This window comes from Cottoperca gobio, chromosome 21 (assembly GCF_900634415.1).
Source record: "Cottoperca gobio chromosome 21, fCotGob3.1, whole genome shotgun sequence".
NCBI classification, from domain to species: Eukaryota; Metazoa; Chordata; class Actinopteri; order Perciformes; family Bovichtidae; genus Cottoperca; species Cottoperca gobio.
The window spans coordinates 17,273,203-17,294,466 of NC_041375.1; the positions used below are offsets into that span (position 1 = coordinate 17,273,203).

General features: G+C 37.2%; 3 protein-coding genes across 4 annotated transcripts; all 3 read left to right on the plus strand.

Moving 5' to 3' along the window:
- Positions 1-3,797: 3,797 nt before the first annotated feature.
- On the plus strand, positions 3,798-5,175 carry LOC115026545 (protein FAM237A-like). The gene is made up of 2 exons (XM_029459401.1): positions 3,798-4,164; positions 5,051-5,175. Exons 1-2 carry the CDS (start codon positions 3,798-3,800, stop codon positions 5,173-5,175), a joined length of 492 nt encoding a protein of 163 aa, XP_029315261.1.
- Positions 5,176-6,463: 1,288 nt separating this feature from the next.
- casp10 (caspase 10, apoptosis-related cysteine peptidase) lies at positions 6,464-12,130 on the plus strand. 2 transcript variants are annotated; one of them, XM_029459731.1, is made up of 13 exons: positions 6,464-6,621; positions 6,896-7,184; positions 7,838-7,943; positions 8,100-8,235; positions 8,801-8,874; positions 9,042-9,087; positions 9,392-9,414; positions 9,505-9,535; positions 9,635-9,730; positions 9,867-9,955; positions 10,501-10,621; positions 10,733-11,231; positions 11,565-12,130. In XM_029459731.1, exons 2-13 carry the CDS (start codon positions 6,904-6,906, stop codon positions 11,719-11,721), a joined length of 1,659 nt encoding a protein of 552 aa, XP_029315591.1. In that variant the 5' UTR covers positions 6,464-6,621; positions 6,896-6,903; the 3' UTR covers positions 11,722-12,130. The 2 variants fall into 2 exon arrangements, with proteins under 2 accessions (XP_029315591.1, XP_029315592.1); XM_029459732.1 differs by having other exon boundaries at positions 9,395-9,414.
- Positions 12,131-12,991: 861 nt separating this feature from the next.
- prkra (protein kinase, interferon-inducible double stranded RNA dependent activator) lies at positions 12,992-20,985 on the plus strand. Its single transcript, XM_029459555.1, has 8 exons — positions 12,992-13,246; positions 15,014-15,189; positions 15,997-16,078; positions 16,465-16,543; positions 16,957-17,074; positions 17,156-17,250; positions 17,381-17,543; positions 18,943-20,985. Exons 1-8 carry the CDS (start codon positions 13,194-13,196, stop codon positions 19,098-19,100), a joined length of 924 nt encoding a protein of 307 aa, XP_029315415.1. The 5' UTR covers positions 12,992-13,193; the 3' UTR covers positions 19,101-20,985.
- The last annotated feature ends 279 nt before the right edge of the window (positions 20,986-21,264 follow it).

Consider the following 21,264-nt stretch of genomic DNA (forward strand, 5'->3'; position numbering starts at 1 on the left):
TACATAGAAAAATTGGAAAACAAATGTTTGTGTTTTACACGGAAATATTTAAAAAGCAGAAATCTTCATATGCACATCAATCATAACTAAATACAACCATTTAATAAATACAATTCAAGATAAAAGAAAAAACAGAAGTCTAAGTACACATCATTCTGCTTCTGCTGTAGAGCGAGATATTCTTTATGTTATACAGGCAGGAAGAGCTCACAGGTTTCTATCATTTATGTTTGGCATTTAACATAACCACCGTTTATCACTGACTCATGTAGGACAAGGTTTCTCCTTATGATAAGAATCATAAACATTATATGATGATTCATGCATACATGTACAACTATTAGTTCACATAAAAATAAAACTAACACATAATCACAATAATTTGATCAAAACACTGACAATACAATATTAGTAAAACGGTAAATAAATAAACAATTTTAACCAGTTAAATGTTTTTTAAGCTTAAAATCAAAACATAATTTATCCAGAAGAAGTCGTACACCACCAGTGAAATGATGTATGACTGATTTGTAAAACTAAAGAAATTAGTCCAGGCAGTTGTTGCTGTTATTAGTTTTTTTGTGTTTCACTAAAGAAGTTTAACTCTCGGTCAGACATCTCAAAGCTGCTCTCTTCTCCTGCTGCTCTGGATCACGGCGACTACAACAATACATGCAATAACCTGCAGTGAAGACCTCCCTGCAGATGAGGTGAAGGGTTCAATCCAAAAGGGCTCTCTGTACATTAGAAGGCTTTTTTGCTGTTAATTTACACTCATTATTTTTGGTGCACACCAATACTGCTCCCTGTCTTCAACTTGTGAATATTTATTTATATTTATACATGAGGAAAACAAAACTTTTTTAATACTCACAAACTTAATTCAACAGTGGATTGGCATAATCAAACAACCTCACAACTATCATCAGATATTCATTCTAATTTTGCTAAATCCTTATAGTGTCGCAAAGTAGGACAAGCTATTTTGGACGCCCCTGGTCCATATCTTGCATCAACATCTCCCGGTAATCATCAGAACAAAAGATTAAGAACTCCCTTTGAAAATATCAGTTTTTCAAAATTAAAACTTGAAGGTACAAGCTTGTGTATTCAAACACTTTGAGGTAGATGTTACGGCTCCCAATGTGTACTCCAAGTACCCCCCTGTGGTACATGTGCTGATCTCTGATCTGTATAACCAGGATGATTTGTGTGTGGAGAAAATCTCCCGTCTTACAAATGTTATAGCTTTATAGCACATGCTCTCTAAACGATCATTTCTCATTCAATGTTAACAATGTGTACCTTTCAGCCTTTCCTCCGGTCTAGAAGCACCCTAACATCACATTTTGTGTTTTAATATGAATATAAAAATGTAAAAGTTATAATTTAGGCTTTGCAGCGGAAACTGTTGTAAAGATTGCTTCTTTGCATCCTCATAAGAATGAATGAGTAGGTAAGAAACCTTCCCAATGCATTTAGTGTTGGCCTCTCACTGAGAAAGTAATTACATTTGAGATCAGTTATGTATGTGACATTTCAGTAAAAGCGTAGAAACGTAACTCGTGCAACACTCTCTGGAACACTGGAGCTTGTTTTTACAGAAAGCAGAGCCGCCCAGGTTTCTGGGGTCAGATTGATTTTGTTTTCTGCCTGGCTTTTTATCTTGAACTGAAAACGTCCTGGTATACATTAAGCACAATATAGCATACTAACTTCTACTACTAAATCACTGAATGTGAATGTGGTCAAAACAATTAAAATAAATCTTTATTTGATCCACAAACAATTTCATTTTCTTAATACAATGGAATAAAAAAACAACCTTTTGGCTGCAGAAGCTTTAAATCAGCTTCAATATGTGTGAATGTGACTGTGTATTTTGTCTTCCATATCAGTTTAGTAGGGAGAGACCTCTTCACGGTCAATACGGAAAGGAGGAATGATTACTGCAACCACATGCCACATTTACATATGGGCAAGTAGAGCTGGAAAACATTTAGTTTGAGATGTTTTTCTTCAAGCAAAAATACCAAAGATGTGCATGCTCCAACTTATCAAATGTCCTGACTTGCTGCTATTCCTATATTATTTACATCAGAATCAGAATCTTTATTATTTCCATGTAAGTTTTCACCTACAAGGAATGTGCTGTGGTACGCAGGTGCTAATCGTCAAATATATAATTTCTTTACACTATATTCAAAATATAGACAGAAGGGACACAATATAGACTGTAGACACTGTGCAATATACAATATAAGCATTATAGTTCATTGAATATCTTTGGGTTTTAGATCGTTGATTAGACTTTAAAAAAGACCATTTTAAGACATCAACTTGGGCTTTTTGTGCATTTCTCACTATTTTCCGATGTTTTAGCGAACAAACTACGAAACAATTCATTGACACAAAGAATCAATAGCAGCTGAACATAAAGGTTAAATACAGCTTCTCTTGTTGGGCAGGATCCTAATCTGCTCAAGGCAATATTTAGAAATCCTTTTTGGATATTATGATAGCAGGGAAGCTCCCACAGGAGATCATTTACCTTAAGAGTATTCATCATTAATGAGTTGTTAGAGCCAGTGGATCTACACCTGATGACCAGGTTGTTCGGTGTGTGCAGAACAAACCTCAGACATGTCCTTTCTTTTACAACACATGCTCATTAAACAAGAATCATTTCTCATTTCTAATAATAATTTGTATGCTTTCATTCAGCAGTTAGATTTGCACTTTTCCCACAATGCACAGGAATGCAAATAAATTAATGAATAGTATATATAATAATAATATAATAGCATATGAAAATAATGCAACAAAGAAAGTCAAATAACTACAGAAGCCTTCACTGGGGTCACACAGACTCTTCTTAACTGCTGTTAAAGTGCTATAAATGATGATGGAATAATTACTGTATGTAATAATACAACTTAGTTATGTAAATCCAAAATAACAAATAAAAATATTTTTTCAAAATATATATATTTTTTTTTTTACAGTTTATTGCAATAACATAAATTGGTATTGTAAACATAACTAATTATCCTACAATAACCCCAAAATGTAATATGTACAGTAGACAACATTGTAAAGATGATTCCCTGAACATGACCAAGACTCTTAAAAGCAATATTGGCATTACAATGCTCTTAAAGAAGTTCAAACATAGACTACAATAAGGCTGTATATATTTAAAAACAGATCGTACACAACAAGAAGCTAACACTGCTCGCAAAGGAGGGAGGCACTGACGTCAAATAAGACCCGACAGATATTTACCAAACTCTAAACAACACTATAGTCTTGTTAGTCGGCCCAGCTTTGGTGGTAAGTGCATTTTATTTCATCTCTGCTCTTTATTTAGGCTACTTTTATATTATTATAATTTATATTTGATCCTATATTCCGTTTTCAGGTCTAGGACTAGTTGTTGGTGCATGATCTGGTTAATTAAAGGACTAATTTGCATGTTTGGATTTGCAGAACAGATGACTATTGTTAACACAGTTAATAGTAGGGCGAATTATTAGCCTGTAATTAAAATAGCTGGACCTATAATGCAGACTATATATCAGTTTGCAGGTAGCCTTCTGAAATGCATTAAGTTTACAGCATAATCTTAAAGGTTATATCTTTTTTTTTAAACATTTGTTTTGAGAGAAATGTATGTGTTTTTAGTTGTTACCGAGCTACTTAAATAGCTAAATGAATAATGCAGCTTAATCAATAATGTTGAGTACATTACTATTAATCAATAGTTTAAACAGCTGACCTGTGTTGGTCCTCTGCAGATGGTCCCAGTGCTCCTGAACATACCTGTGGCCACAGTGTTTGTGCTGAGCTACATGTGTGCCGTGCCGCTGCAGGGCCAGAAGCCGGCTCAAGTCGACCCCCTGACGGCGCACCGGTCGAACCTGCAGTGCTGGGACTCCTCCTCGGCTCTGCTGCTGGAGATGCGCTCCCCGAGGATCGCTGACACGGTGCACGGCTTCTGGGACATGATGGTGGTCCTCAGGTCGTCGGACAACAGCCAACACACGGCGCTGTTCTGGGACTTGGCCCGGGTCTTCTGGGACCTTTATCTGGACTGCGTGCTGTCCAGGAGTCACGGCCTGGGGCGGAGACACATCCCCGCTTTACACTCCCTCATCACTGGCAGTAAGTGTCCATGTATTGTAATCTTCTTCTTCTTCTTCTTCTTCTTCTTCTTCTTCTTCTTCTTCTTCTTCTTCTTCTTCTTCTTCTTCTTCTTCTTCTTCTTCTTCTTCTTCTTCTTCTTCTTAATATCATCATATCATTCAAAATGACTATACTGAGTATAACGTATATAAATGACTATAACCAAAGGAAATGTATTTCTGACTGTAACTAAATACATTAACTTAATTAGGATACTGTATGTATGTACAATTTTGAGGTACTTGTGCTTTATTTGAGTATTTCCATTTTAAGCTACTTTATATTTCTACCCCACTTTATGTATGTTACATCTTAAATTACATTCTACTTTGCAGATTCAGATTATTAATACTAAATATTAATCAACTAATAAATTAGGATGTATGATTATAGATTAAGCTAACTGGCAGTATATAAAGTTGTTACAATAAACCCCAACTTTACCAGCTGCAACATTACAATTATATTTACAGTATATTACACAGTAGGCTATATTATATTACTATATTATTCCACTGCATAGTTACTAGTTACTTCACAATGTCAAATGAACAATAGAAAATATAATTAACAAATAAATCATGATAATATGAAAGTTACATTTAAATATAATGTACATATTAATGCATTGATAATTAATATCCAATAACGTAATATACATTATTCTGAAATGGGCCACTCTGCATAATGACTTTTACTTTTGCCTCAAAAGATTTGGATGCATCACTTTTACTTAACCCCTGGTCTTTTTCGCTTGTGTGTGTGTGTGTGTGTGTGTGTGTGTGTGTGTGTGTGTGTGTGTGTGTGTGTGTGTGTGTGTGTGTGTGTGTGTGTGTGTGTGTGTGTGTGTGTGTCTCCTTTATAGAGTCCTTCAGATTCAAAAGCTCAGGAGTGAACTCCCGGGCGTGGCTCAGTGTCAGATTGAGACCCAGAGGACATATCAAGACCCTGAAGACCAAATCCAAATCAAACACACACTACCACAAATAATTCATATTACTTTCAGGTTTATCAATATTTTCTCCCCCAGTAGAAAACTTCACTATAATATCCTTACAGGTACATTGGGGGAGGCAGTTTATTTCTGATTGTGATCCTGATGCCGTCAGCAGCAATTCTATGACAATTACTGTCCTGTTTTCTTGGCAAACTTGTGGGCCTGTAAAGCCCTTTGAGATGACAAACTGTGATTCGAGGCTTGCCACAATATCGACGAAGCGTTCCAGAGATGTAAAGACAATGTTGCTAATAGTTTAGCCTTCTGACGCCAGAAATGTACTGCCTACCCTAGCTTTAAGACATCTTGTAAGTGTATTATCACTTTTTATCAAAGCCCACAGAAAAGGAAATTGTTATCCATTTAAAAAAGTTTAGTGGTTGTTTATCCCTTTCACCCCAGAGACTTAAAACGGCATAATGAACTGTATTGTTGCTATGGCTACCTGCAGTTGAATAGTTTTTGCATATGTGATATGTCCTAATCAAAAGTAATGTATATATTTGATGATGTAGGATTGGGTGTTTGTTTGTCTGTTCATTTTAATTATAATAAATGAATGTATCATGGCTATAAATTGTGAAACCTGAACTATCCAAAAAAAACTATGAGTCAGCAAATGTCCTATAAAAAACCTATTAAATAAACTGTGACATAGTGGACCGGTTGTAACAGCACCACTTTCACCAAGTAAACAAGGAATATAATACAGAGACACACCTTTAATACTAGGCCAGGTCACTGACAGAGCACCTGACAGGTCATTATCCAAATACTGTAGGCTCCTTTGGATTTGATACACAAATACAAACATAAAGATACATTCATCATATAAATAATACACATCAGTACAGATATACCAATATTAATATGTCCAGCTAACTGTGTGACTGTGTATTTAAACAACACATTGTAACAATGGAAATCCTTGTATTTGGCATCAATTAATTACTCCTTAGATTTAGTTGGAGAAGTTGGAAACATTGCTATTTATAGTGGACAAATAAGGCTACTTTGTTAAAATGTGAGACACAACACAACTTTTCTGTTACAAACCATTCCCACTCTCCCTTATATTTGGTGGTAAATGACTAAATGATCAAAAAAGACCAATTTGAATTATTAATCTGCTTTTCTAACCTCATGGTTTCGTCCATTTCTGGGATCAAACCCCGGTCGGGAAGCAACTCCACCTTCTAGAGTGATTTCCAAATAAGGGCATGTGCGTCGCACAGGAAGATGTCTCTGAGCCAATAGGAGCGTCCTGACTCAGGCGGTGCGCCATCTCTTTCACTTTCGATTTACATTTCCTGCTTCTTACAAAGTTGTTTTGCAAGAATCTGCGGTAGTCTACGATCGCCTGCAGTACTTGGAGTATGTTGAAGTGGACAACAAATATCCTGTTCGGTCAGACCTGCTGAAAACACTTTAGCAAACAGGTAGGCTAACTCAGCGCAACGCGTTTTTAAAGTACTATCTGTTTTAACGGTTAAATTGAGCTGGACATCTAATGTAATCAAAGTGTTTGGATGTTGGATAGTGACTGTGTGGCTGTGAATCTTAATATGAATATGTGGTGGTATGCCTTGCTGTTGTGGTTGTGCTCTTGCTCCAGATAAAACACTCCCCCCGCCCCTTCCTTTCATTCTTCTCTAACTGTTGCTTTTAATCTTTTCCTCTATAATAATATATATGAAATGTCTCTTTTTTTAGCACACAAAATGGATTTCCAGAGGCTCCTTTTAGAAGTAGGGAAGGCCCTGGGTAAGGAGGAGGTAAAAGCTTTAGCCTTTCTTTGCACTGACCTCCTGAGCCGAAACCCGACCTCAGTGGAGTCAGCCAGCGGCCTCTTCTCTCGTCTGGCGGATCAAGACCACCTCTCTGCTGAGCGACCACACCTGGTGTATGAGCTTCTCCTCATCATCCAACGCCCCCGCCTGGTCCGTCACCTCGGGATCGACTACCAAGCATCTACAACCAACAGCCTTATCTCCCCTTACAGGTGCACTTCCTATGTTTTAAATCATTAAGCATGAATTCACAGAAAAGCATAAAAACTAAAATATATATGTCAATAGTGATGCACTTATCTGTAAGTATGTATGGACTCTATATAAAATAAGGGTCAGTCAAATTTGAGCTTGTGAAACAATGTGTAGAAATAATTTCAAAGTCTGTGTTTGTAAAACTCATTTTGCTGGAGGAATTCAATTTTGTGAGTGTGTAACAAAACAAAACAAAAGACTCTGAGATTAAAACATTAGGACAGTACAGATTCAAAGCAGAAATCACACACACACACACACACACACACACACACACACACACACACACACACACACACACACACACACACACACACACACACACTTCAAGATGAAAGCATGAATTTTGGTCCTATTTCACAGCCAAAAGTAGGGTCGAAATTTGTATTATTTTCAATTTCAACTTCACAGTGGGAACCTTGAGCACAGAGTTTCTTTACACAGTTTTCTGCTTAAAATCTGTGCTGTAATGTCATTTCTCTTACTATAGTCTTTGTGTAACCTCACCGTTTATGTAATAAACACACATTATATTTAGACATTTACTAATATTCTCCACACATTCACGGACTTGAATTTTTTATCTTTTAATGCTTTTCTGTAATTCCAGGAAGCTGATGTACAACCTGTCTGAGGGGATCACTGATGACGACTTGGAAAGTGTGAAGTTCTTGTTAAAAAACGATCTTCCACGTAGAAAACTGGAGGACAATGTTGTGAGTGTATCTTCAGAGTTTCAATGTTGGAAACCCATGACTTAGACGGCGTTTAGGCCATTTGAGCCACCTCATTTTGAATTCTACTTCTGCTATACAGTATGCATCATAATTAGCTTATGGTAAAATAAAGTGAAAATCTGCTTTATTTTTCAGTCTGCACTGGAGGTCTTCCTGGAGATGGAGCACATGGACCTCATCAGTGACACTAATCTAAATTTACTGGAGACCGTCATTCACTCAGTCTCTCCCATCTTGAAGGACATGATCAACCACTTTAAAGCACTACAGGGTAAGCTACAGAAAAGTTCTTATTGCAAATGCTAACGACAACTGTAAGAATGCACAAATGCAGATGCTGGACGCTGCAGGTTTACTTTCCGAGAGTTTACTTTAGAATTCAGAGTGGTGAGGTGAGGACAGCAGCACAGAACACAGCAGGGCCTCCATGAAGTCACTTCAAGGGACATTACATTGACTTACATTACTTCCCTTGGACCTAACCATATCCACTACATGCCAGCTCTTACCATATTTATATAATTTATTCTCCAACCCTGATTTCCAGTCGTATGGGACCATTAGCTCACACACATTAACAAGAATCTGATAAAAACACACACACTCACACACACACACACACACACACACACACACACACACACACACACACACACACACACACACACACACACACACACATTGAGGCAGAGGGTGAAAGAGATGAGCATGATGATGCTGTAACAGTTAATCTCTCTTGCTGCATATAATAAATATTTCACTTCCATCTAATTTGAACATTAATCTGTCAGTACATTACGTTACTATTGGTTTACTTGTGTATTTTTTAACTACAGTAACCCACACCAGCCCTGTAGCTGAAGAAACAGGTCGACAAAGGTCTATGTCGAACCCTTTTGGACCAAACCAGGTACGTTCTGTGATATTGTTTTGTAGTCCCTCTGAGTTTCAGTGACAGATCTTTACCATGATGTTAGTGCCACATCTCGGCAGTGTCACACGCCATGTTACTGTCACTTTATTCTTTCTGCAGTTGCCATTTGCTGCAATGTATGTTTTTTCTGTGTTCTTTATCAGGTTTCTCAATCTTTGAATGAGAGCAATGCCTCATGTGAAATGCCAGGTAAAAAGAAGTTTGGTTGTACATTTATTTTTAGAATAATCAATATCTTAATTGTGAAAGTCCACCACCTGAATTTACTTTTCATTATAAAGTGTTTTTTCCTCATAATGACACGCTAAGTTATAAAACAAACAAAAAACTGGCAGCAAGACACTTCTATACTTGCTTTAGATATCGTCATCCTACTCTCAAACATGTCCTTATAATGCAAAAACAACGCTACATTGCATTCACACTAAACAAACAGTTGTTGTATTTCTAACCATTTCCTTGAGTATTATAACCCTATTGACCTACTTCTCAGAAGACTTAAGATCATCGGATGAGGTGAGAATCTGTCATTAAAAGTTATATGACAAAATGCATTGTGACATTTCTATGTGTCTTTAACGGTCTTTTCTTTCGTGGCCCACACAGTCAGCCACAAATTCTTCAAACACCTCTATGGGTGAGTCTTGTGTTCGGTTGGTTGTCTCACAATTGAATCTTTTTAAAGTGCAGTGCAGTCGGTGGATTTATTCTGAATCCTCTTGTATCACTTTCCTAGATTTTCCAAATGTTCATGATGGAGAAGGACGTGAGGCCCCGTCGCATGGACTGAGTGGTTTAAGCTCTGAAACAGTCAGCAATTACTCCTTAAAAGGTCATTGTTCGTAGTTTCTGTCTCAAGCTGTGATGAAACAACGTGTCAGACCTTTGAATTATTCAAATATAATGTTTGTCTCTTCATCTTTGTCTAAAATGATTGCCCTTCCACACCGCAATCGTCTGTCCCATAGATGATGATGCGATTGAAATGTTGCTGTCTCCAGAAAACAAGGCCTCCTCTGAAAAGCCATTTTCTCAGACTACAAACACCAACATTGAGGTGTGTGATTTAATATATCTTCTACAAATACTTGTGGTCAAGTAAGAAATAATGTGGCACCGTGTGCGCTCACTAAAGCTATTGTTTGAACATGTAACTCACGGTAAAACTAGAAAAGTGCAGGATTTCCACTAGCTGTGTCTGCAACAACCATTGCTGTAATGTTTTAATTGAATGAATACAAACCACAATTCCCCCACCATCGTCAAGTCTAGTTTTTCAACAATATGTGTGTAAATGCCCAGCGGTTGGAAAGCAAGACATGGGAACTTCTTGGGTATTGAGGAGTGTGTTTGTAGTGTCTATACATGGACAAACTGTAACCTAAACTGTACACCTACTGCCACTTTTCCACCTTTTCCGCTACGCACTGCTGCGGTCACTAGTATGCGAGATCAGCCGTGGACAGACAGACAGATAATGCACACACACAAAACTGAACACATAATCTTCCCCCAGGTTTATGCCTGGCAGAGATAAAAAAAAAATAAAGTACATTATTTTATTACAAGTGAATCCTCTCTTTCTGATTAATCTCTCTGTAGGTTTTGGAAACATATCCCATGACAGCAGCAAAGAGAGGTTTCTGCTTGATAGTGAACAACTACAAATTTAACCAATCCAAACAAAGTCTCCCGACTCGGGAAGGCACCAATCTTGATGAGGGTAAGTTTATGTTTGATTAATTTTGGAAATCACAAATGAAAACCGGTGCAAAGTTGTACTCTGTCTTTACTCAAGCATATTTGTTTTTACATCTTTCTGTGTGTCTTCCAGACTGTCTGCAGAAAGTGTTTAAGTGGCTTGGCTTTGAGGTAGAGATAGAGAAAGACTGTGACAGTGAACAGATGCTGTCCAGGCTCCGGGAACTCGGCAGCAGAAACCACAGTCAGATGGATTGTCTGGTATGCTGCGTCCTCAGCCACGGCAAGGAGGGAAGTGTACACGGTGTGGACGGCGACACCGTCAAGATTAAGGAGCTGATGGAACCTGTCAATGGATCAAAGTGCGCCTCTTTGGCAAAAAAACCCAAGCTGTTTTTCATCCAGGCCTGCCAGGGCACCAGTGCGCAGAGTGCTGTCCACATCGAGGCCGATGGTCCTGAACGCAGTTCTGATTGCAGCAATGCAAGTAAATCTGATGAATCCATCCCATCTGATGCAGATTTCCTGCTGGGAATGTCCACCGTTCCTTCTTTCGTCTCTTACAGAGATAGGAAATATGGCACATGGTATATTCAGATATTATGCCAAAACCTTGTCCAGATGGTGCCACGGTAAGTGAAGCAAAATATCAGATGTTGTTGGGTGATGGGATTTTTTCTTCAGAGTATTAACACATCAATTATAATAATATACACTGACAGAGGCCATTCAGCAAAATCCATACATTTACTTTTGATGCTTTAAGTACATTTTGGTGCTTATGTTTCGATACTTTGTGTGTTATTGCTTTTACTTTAAGTCAATGATTTGAATACTTCTTCCACCTCTAATTTGAGTTACTTTTGTGATATGTGATAGTTTGAAATCGAAGAATAACAAATTATAAATGTTAAGGCTTTCGTTCACTATTTCACAGCATCTTTTGTTCCCCCCCCCCCCCCCAGAGGTTGTGACCTTGTGTCTATCCTGACCAAAGTAAATGCAGATGTTAGCCAGAAGACAGATCCCACCGGTGTAATGAAGCAGATGCCTCAACCAGCCTTCACACTCACGAAGAAGATTGTCTTTCCGATCCCCAAAGCCCCTCCTCCCAGCCTGTAGCACCGACGACAAAAATCTGCCGCCTGTTTGATCGACTCCTCAGATGAGCCCTTAGACTAAAGTGCTTTTTCTTAAATGTACTGTTCACAATTTTAAATCTGCTGGATACATTGTTAGAAAGAATTATCCAACTGTGTTTTAAAAGTATTTCCACAACAACACCTGAGAGAGAGCTCCGTTTGCTAATGAAGACCATGAGATGAATTTACAGTTAATGAAGGAGACCAATTTAACACAATGTTTTACTTTTTCTACCTGGTATGATCCACACAGAATACACTAAAGGTTAACTATCTTCCTCTATTTACAGCATTGTATTTTTATATCATATAAAATGTTGAACTGTAATGAATTATTTGAGCCAATCATGCACATGGATCCAGGAATAAATGCAACATCCAGCTCTTTATTCTTTCTATTTTACTTTAAATGTAATTTGAGACATGATTATTGAACAGACATTATAAGTCGGATACTCCTGGTACAACTACCATAGGCAAGTATATTCTCCAAAATGTGATTGTTTTATTATTGCAATTTTCATCTAATATGACTATATACATACTTCAATTGACTCTATTACAATTATCAATCATCAGAAATCCATGAAATCTTTGAAGCAATACATTTTATACGCAATGTGAATTAGTTAAAAAATGTCCAGCAATCAAACAAAAATACCAAATATTTGCTGTTTTCTGGAACTCTGAGAACTTGTGATTGGCACAAAATACACAGAAAATTAAAATTCTTTATTCAAAACAATAATTTTAAATGGAATTGAAATAATTGTTACCTGCAGCCCTACTATTTTTGAATGCGTTTTTGTTATGAAATACTTTGCAATAAAAACTGGAAGCTAAACTGTAATCCTGTCAAAGATGTAAATTAAAAATGCATTGTCCTTTAAAAAGCATACAGAAAACAGTTAAATAGAAGAATAAATGTTAAACATAATGTTTTGACATTTGAATGGTTTCTGTAGCTTAAAGTATGCAGATGTAGTGGAACTGGAGAGAAAGAGAGTCAGCTTTCACACTAATAAGTAGCCAATTATTTTGGAGTAAATTTACTTTATTTTAGTAAATTACAGCTGAACTGTTTATGAAGATGAATATATATATATTCAGTATATATATATACATGTACAGTATATACAGTACAGTCTATGGTGGTAACTGTGAGGGAGACACTTCAGCACCATCGCCAGCAGGAGGCGCTAAACGGTATATATCCACACTGGTAACAGTTGACCCCCTGGTGACCCGGATGTTGACATGATGTTAAATTCGGTATTTTCCCCCGGCCAGGTTACAATGAACTGTTAGCATCAGGCCATTTCATATTCTTCATAATAACTAAACTAGAGGCCCAGAATAATATCTTCAAGTGGTCTCTGACATTTTTTCATTTACCCGTTTATAATAGAGTCTTTAATCAGCCAGCAAACAAAACGACAGAAAATTGTTAACATGTCTCAAGAAGGATATCAATCACCAGCAGTGAAAACCACCGCAGACACGAGGTTTGTTGATTTATTAACTACTAATTTCAACGTGTTTAATGTTTGCTATAAATATAATACACCATGTCGACAGTATTTACGTTCACCTGTTCTGCTAACGCCATGTGTTGAATTAATAATGATATATAACGTTAGCTAGTTATGATAAACGCTGTTAAGTTTCTCAGTTAAAGTTAAATATTAACATATCGTTTCCAATGAAGCTCAACGCGAATTTCAGAGAACTGAAACAATTAAAATCGTATACTTATTAAAGCTTTCTTAGCAAAACTTGTTATAGTTAGCTTCGTTTTTACAGGTCTTCCGTTTATTTTGTGTTAGCTAGCTAATGTTAACTGATGATTAACGGTTAATATATTTAGTTGAATTGGATCTTAATACTAATCTCTTAGGCGAACAAAAAGAAGCCTTATTTAATTCATATTTTTTTACATTTAATCATAGAAATCTATCCTTCAGAGACTCTCTTAGCGTCAGAGAAAATGTACTTTTAATTGAATGACAGGAGCTAACTGCGTCAACGTCTGTGAGCTAACGTTACCCTGATTAGCATAGCTAGCTAACGTACGTTTGAAAGACAAAACTCCTTGTCCATTTATTATTTAATAAACCAGAAATAAATAGAGACCCAAGTCACTACCATGTGTAGTTTAAGTCACATAAAGACTGTTTAAGCAGAATATTAAATGGCATATAGTTACAGCGTCAGCTAGCTAGCTTACAGTTAGCGGTGTAAATCTCAATATTTTGCTTTTTCACAAATACAATAAAGCTTTCACAAATTTGAAAGTGGGTTTATTTAATATATATTTATGGTCTTTATTGTCCTCTAACAGTCCTTCATATTCAGCATCATAGCATGAGTGGTTCATTACTTTCCTCTCCCTCTTTTTCTAATATTTACTTGTTTTGAAGTCTGAATTTAATTGACTATGTCCCCTTTTTTTGTATGTTTGTTAATTCCCTCCTCAAAATTATTAATTATTTTAGCATTATTTATTTTAGCGAGCAAGTGAGCAGCTTTCCAGTGAGAGAAAAAGAGAGCTTTATTTTCAGCAATACTTTCTTTGCCAGTAATTAAAAGTAATTCAACACATTGCTATTTAGAGTTCCATTATCCACTGTGCAGCAACCTCACACAGACCTCAATTAATTAAACATCAGATTTATAGTGAGTGTTTAGTGAAAATGTTGTAAGTGCAGGAGCATTTCTGTGGTTGGTCAAGTGCAAGACTCGCATTTCATATGCAGTTTAATGAAGTTGAATGGTGGTTACACATTTGGTGATTACAACATCTGATCAAATCAGATTAATGCTGACTATGCTTAACAGACCAAAGAGCAGACACAGTGGTGGCTGCTACAGTCATGTATGTAAACTTAAATTCATTTAAGTCTGCAGTATATAAAGTATTTAAAGCCTTGAAAGTTGTGAAAATGCTTAATCTTTTTACCTTTTTTATGTTTTCAAGGTTAGAAATATACTTACATTTTAATATAGTCTTTGAAAAATGCTTGATTGTCCAACATAATCTGGTGTTTCATCACAATCACTGATGTAAATGAATATTTGTATGTGTATAAAGGAATTCTGGAAATGTTATTCTGCAAATATAGTAACAATTTAGATGTGGTGATAAGCTTTGAGAGAGTTTTGACATTTTTGGTTTAAAATGCTTGAATTTAAATCTTAAAAAGCAGTACCAACCCTGTGTGCACGACGGCCATCTAATATGGCCTTGGTTAACTTTGCATTGTTCAATACAGCGTGAATACACAGGAATCGCAGGCGACCAACCCCAGGAAGACGCCTATTCAAATCCTGCATGAATATGGCACCAAAAGTGGCAACCTCCCAGTGTATGTGATGGAGAAGGCTGAAGGAGAGGCTCACCAACCCAGCTTCGTCTTCAGCGTGAAAATCGGAGATGTTGGCTGCACAGGTAACTTACAGTCCCGCCTCCTGCTCTGCTTAAAGCTGCCTGTCACTGGATCCTTTTCTAAATATTTTTTAAATATATTTAATTGAACCAAAGAAGATGCATTTAGCACACCACACGTTGTGTCAATGCTCTTCTTCATTTACACACGAAAGAACCACAGAAACACATTCATGTGCATTCACAGATATGAAACGGAAGACAAAAGATACAGAATTGTATTTTTAGGTTGGAACAGTATCAACAATAAGTAAACCAAAAAGGGGAAGGAAAAATCTTCAAATAAAGGAAATGAATAAATAAATACAATTATATAAAAATAATAATTAAAGAAAAGACCAATGAAATATATGTGTATATACTAAATAAAAGAAACATAAAATAAATCTGAATCTAAGAACACAACTCGGATCTCGAATGAAGCCTTTTTATTTGAGTTAAAATCATACGCTGATACGCAACGTTTTAGTCGTCACTTCTGCGCTGTTGTCAGTTGTGTCTGTTGCTGCAGTATACTCTTAAATAAATCCTCTATATGCCTTGTTTTTTTAACTAAGGTGTCTCACTTCAGGGACAGGACAGTGCAGGTCCAGAGAAGAGGATGAGAAGCATTTGCAAAGCTGTCAGTGTTGAGGTGATGAGAAATAATCCAGTCTTTATTTCACATCGTCAAACAACAGTATGCTCTTGAAAAGGGACAGATTTGTCCTTTCCAGTAGCCTCCAGGGTTAACCTTTTATTTTATGGAATACAAGACACCATATTTATTTTTTGTTATGCGCGTTTGTGTGTGATTGTATTCTGTTTCAGGTCAAGGTCCCAGTAAAAAGGCTGCTAAACACCAGGCTGCAGAGGCTGCCCTCAATATTCTGAAGATAGATGCTGGGACAGTGTGAGTAGAGATGAAATTGTTATTGAAATAAAATGTATTGGCAACAACTAATATAATCGTTTTTAAAAGTTTCAAGTCATTTTTTAAATATATTCTTTGAGTTAGACTTAACAATTGGAATATATCAGTCCGGGTTTTGCTCAATTATAATGCCGATTTTCACAACCTTCTGAGATAATTAAACAAGGAAATGATCGGAAGACTAGTTGATAATAAATATATTCATTATCTGCGGCCCTAAGTTGTAAAAGTGACTTAATGAAAATACCTTAATAATTATCCTAAATTTGAACAAAACATTCATACGTGAAGCTGTGAGATGACAGCCTGCAGTGAGCGTTGATCTGCTGCCGCCGCGGTAACTGCTTTGATGTAATTCCCAACAGGAATGTTCCTGTGAAGTCTGAGAGTAACGGTGTTGTAGCAGAAACAAACAACCACCCCAACTCAGTGGGGATACTGCAGGTGTGTAAATCACGGCTGTGCTGTTTTTTGTTTTGCTGTGTGCGCCTGATCAGGGATACGCCTTGTATACGAGACAATGTTTGTGTATATTTATTTGGAGATTTTCAGTTTAAAGGGTAAAATGAGATGAATGTTTTTACTTCCAGAGATTAAATATTGTGTCCGTTTAATCAGCTGTATTTGAAAGTGGCATGCATCAATAGCAACATGTCCTTTACTATTGATTTCTTTGTTTCATTGTTTCTTTCTCCCTGTGGGGAAATTGGTTTGCAGCACAAACACGAGGCATTTCATCACTACTAGACATACTCGTACACATATTTTGCAACAAACAACACATTAGGTGAAAGGGAAGTGTTATAAGATGCTAACTCCGAACTTTCGTCATTACTTTCTCTCATTTTTAATTTCAGGAGTTAGCGTTGCAGAGAGGATGGCGTCTCCCTGAATACACAGTTTTAATGGAGGCTGGTCCGCCGCACAAGAGAGAATTCACTGTAACTTGTCGAATGGAGTCCCTGTCAGAGAAAGGTACGGGTGTCTTTTTAAAGTGCCTGTAATGTTGTGTTGTTGTTCATCCTGTTCTGAATCTCTCGTCTCATGTCGCGACAGCTGTAGGAAATTCAAAAAAGGCAGCGAAAAAGACAGCTGCAGAGAAAATGGTGTCAAAGCTTCAAAGCCTGTCAGGCTGTTCCGAAATCACATGGGTACGTCAAATGTTTCTCGCCTTTGCAAAGTGACCACTGGAGGCCGTTGCAACATTTCTTAGTACATCTCCTTCGAGTTAAAAGTCTTTAAATTGTGTCAAATGTTTTGTTTTACATTTGAATTTTTCAGACTCCTAAACCGAGCGTCCGTTTTGAGAACTTGAGGAACTCATCAGCGGAGAGTATATCTTTACTGAGAAGAAACCCGCTGAGCATCCCCAACACAGATTATATTCAGATGATGTTGGAGCTGTCCAAAGAGCAGGGCTTTGAGGTCACATACTTTGACATCGGTAAGAACACACACACATTCGTGTTGCTGGGGTTGCTAAGAGACAGGGTGCTTTCCGTTCAGCTTCTCTAAAGGAAACGCCCGATGCCATATGACTGCGGCTCCAATAGATCTACTGGTAGAAATAACACAAGTAGACGGTTTACATTAGTTCATTACTGAAAAAAATAAACGAACGTGAGGAATTAATAAAAGCAGCTATACATTCTCTAAACCATAGGTCTTCAACAGGGGGTCCGCGACCCCCCGGAGGTACTGCAGGGGGGGGTTGCAAAATTGTTTGTAGATAAAGCAATTAAATAAAATAAATGTTTTGCTTTTCACATTCCCTTCTCCGCTTTACTTTGCAAAGGGCGGCGACACACACACCTACAGTCAGAGTGGAGGAGAGGGGTGAACTAAAAGAAACTTGCGTCACGCACCCCCCTTATAGGACTCATTTTAACCACACCTCTGAGCTATACATTTCAGAAAATAGTGAAAAATGTCCATCCCTGTTTCTCAAAGGTGATTAATTTAAAAGTCTTCTTTTGTCACGCCAAAACTCAAAGGTATTCAATTTAGTATGATATAAAAGAAGCATAACCAGGAAATCTCAATATTTGATCATCGATTATGTTTCTGTAGATCAACTAAGTGAGTTCAGGATTATGTAAAACAACTACATGTTTCCTTCAAAGCAGTTTGTAAAAGACCTGTGAAGGTTTTCAAAGAATGGAGTACTTCTAAGGTAATGATATTGTGCAGCTCATTTCATGCCCAGGGTGCATGAAAAGTGAAAGCAGTTTTACCAAGCTCTGAGTGCACCCCCGGGACAGATGTAGTGTGTAGTTGCTGGTAAATCAGGGGCACAGAGAGGACCATCCCCAAAATGCAATGCAGCGTGACATGCAGACTCCAGTTAAGAGTATAGATGAAGTTGCATGCATGTAAATCATATCACCATAGTCTAATACAGAGAGAAATTAACTTTGCACAATGTTCAAATGGAAAGCATCTTTTTAATGGGGGTTCTTTTTTGCTTTTAATGTGAAGCAGCAGCAGCAGCAGCTGGACTGTTGGCATCATTAGCAGCAACGTTCTGCTCTGATGCATCTTATTGGAGAGTGAACACTGAGGCTGAACTCAAAGATAAAATTACAAACAGTAACGCTGGATTACAATGAAAAGTACTATACAAAAAGACAATTTACTGACCATAAATACATTGCAGAACAATGCTGACCATAAATAAAATCAAAAATGTGGTTTTGGAACGACGCCAGATCTCAAATCGATTTCTGCGCTGGAGGACGGGAGGACGCATAATTAGCTGGAAAGCACCCAAAGTGAACTCGTACTCGTATTATTCATTTTCACAGGTCGTGTCATGTTGTTAAGTGCGTTGCTGTATTTTGCAGATGAGCTGACGGTGAACGGCCAGTACCAGTGCCTGGCGGAGCTGTCCACCTCCCCGGTCACCGTGTGCCACGGCACCGGCATTTCCTGTAGCAACGCTCACAACGATGCAGCGCACAGCGCCCTGCAGTACATCAAGATCATGGCCTCCGCCAAGTAAAGCCCTCACGGTCAACGTCTGCTTCACCTGTATCGTCGCATATATCAGCTGGTCCTGTCATGATGAGGCTGTAGATCATTCTTCCCACTCGTCTTCCTGTCCGTGGACGATATGAGGTCATGGTATATTTTTATAATTATGTGTATCACAAAGCAGCTCACGTTACAAAATAACTTGACGTACATTGACTTGAATCAGGTAACTTTAGAGCAGTATTTGTGAAGAGACCAACGTGCTCCATATTAAGAATCAAATATAAATGAAATGTTGTCTTCAGGTTGTTAGAGTACCATCATGTTTTACTTGATGTCCAACATTAATGTATTTAAACTAATGTACATGTGTAAATGAAGTAGGAACAGTGAATTATAGGAAGCACTTCCATATGACCTTTTTACATGTTTAATTTAAAGGCACAGTTCACCCCCCCCAATCAGAAATACAGGTTTTTCCTGCTACCTTTTTGTAAGCGCTATTTATCAATGTAGTTATCTCGGTGTTGCCGTAGAGATGTCTGCCTTCTCTCAAATATAATGGCGCTAGATGTGTCTTTACAGAAATCATGCCTCTGTTACTCAAAGATGAACCACAGAACTACACTACAGTGAGCACAATCCTCTTGTTCTAGACTAGACGCACGCTTCCTTCTGCGCAGTGATGCAGTAGAAAGAAAATAATACACGGTAATAAGAAAGAGACTCGGCAACTCTCACCAAAACAATCTAGATTGATAAATAGCACGACAGGGAAGTGGGAAAATGTGTCTTTTTGATTTTTGGGGTGAACTGTCCCTTAAGTTTAAGCTGTATTTATCCAGCCGTGTTGCATTTTTTGCCTCTTGTGTTTTTGCTGAGGATGTAGCTGTTTTTAGGTTCCAGTTGTCTTAAATTATTTTTTTTATTCCACATTTCCCCCCTGTAGTAATATATTGAGCTGTATTGAGCCAATAGAAAATCTTAAACGTATAATTTGCTTCACAGATGCCTGCCTTTCTGTTGAACTTTAAAATGAAAACTAATTGAAAAAAAGAGATTTTGTTTTTGATTTGCGTTCTATTTAAAAAGAGGATCTGCATTATGGTCTACAAATGTATTGTTTTTTCCTACTTCCGTCAGTATGCAATCTACAGTACAACCTCTGCTGTCAGTATCTGTATTAACTCTCACAATAGATGTTCATAGTCCCATCCTGTTGCCATTTATTTTGCAGTGTGCCTCATAGTACTTGTGATATATTAAATGCATTAACTGACTGCTGTCCTCTGCAGTATCAACGGATCCCTGGTGGAGTGCAGCAACAACATGCGTATGAATACAGAAAATAAACCCAAACGCTAAATGTAAATGGGTGTCGCTTTTTGTTAATGGTCGTAGAAATGGACTGTATTGAGAGGACAGATCGCAGCGGTGCTTTCAGGAGCCATGTTATTGAAAGAAACGTCTCCCGTGGTAGCCGACCACTTGACAGCCGTCAATTTACGAGGCTGCATATTATTATACAACCGGGTCTGTGCACTGATGTAATCATTCGCTCCTGATTTGTGTGATTAAATAACTATGAGATATTAAAGCACATGTCAATCGTACAAACAAATGTTATTGTTGTTCACCGACTTTATTATTTATAGAGCCAAATATTTGGTTGATGTTTTTTTTAGGGCTGAACAATTAGAGAAAAAAAGGTCTACTTGACATTTTCTGACCAATATTGTAATTAGCATATTTTTGTATAAATTGACTGTAGGCCTGTATTTGAGGTCTACATTGTATTAGACGAGATGCATTTATACTAAGCATAATCACCTGGAAGACTAAAGCTGCCATTCAAATAAATACATGACTCAATTGATAAAATAATAAAAGAAATAAAAGCCTTAATCATCAAATGTGCAGGTTCATTTAAAAATGGGGAAAACAAATTCTTGTATTTATTTTCATATATAATTATTTCCCAATTTATTCTTGTTTTTATTAATTTCCTTATTTATTCAAATAAATAATTAATCTAAATGTATTTCTTTTATAATTGTATTTAGTTGCATTTGTAAAGTACACAGATAAAATAATGTTGAAGTGTCTTTTTCAGGTTATTTTAAACAGTCAGGAAAAATAAGTCTGAACTTTCCCAGTTTTCAATAGAAATGTTGACCAACTTAGTCCATATT

Bases quoted from the DNA above. Each gene is read 5' to 3' on its own strand.
- LOC115026545 (XM_029459401.1), top strand. From the start codon at position 3,798: ATGGTCCCAGTGCTCCTGAACATACCTGTGGCCACAGTGTTTGTGCTG. The intron at 4,165-5,050 runs GTAAGTGTCCAT...TCTCCTTTATAG, and splicing joins ACACTCCCTCATCACTGGCA to AGTCCTTCAGATTCAAAAGC.
- casp10 (XM_029459731.1), top strand. From the start codon at position 6,904: ATGGATTTCCAGAGGCTCCTTTTAGAAGTAGGGAAGGCCCTGGGTAAG. The intron at 7,944-8,099 runs GTGAGTGTATCT...TTTATTTTTCAG, and splicing joins GAAAACTGGAGGACAATGTT to TCTGCACTGGAGGTCTTCCT. The intron at 9,731-9,866 runs GTCATTGTTCGT...TCTGTCCCATAG, and splicing joins CAGCAATTACTCCTTAAAAG to ATGATGATGCGATTGAAATG.
- prkra (XM_029459555.1), top strand. From the start codon at position 13,194: ATGTCTCAAGAAGGATATCAATCACCAGCAGTGAAAACCACCGCAGAC. The intron at 13,247-15,013 runs GTTTGTTGATTT...TGTTCAATACAG, and splicing joins AAAACCACCGCAGACACGAG to CGTGAATACACAGGAATCGC. The intron at 16,544-16,956 runs GTGTGTAAATCA...TTTTAATTTCAG, and splicing joins ACTCAGTGGGGATACTGCAG to GAGTTAGCGTTGCAGAGAGG.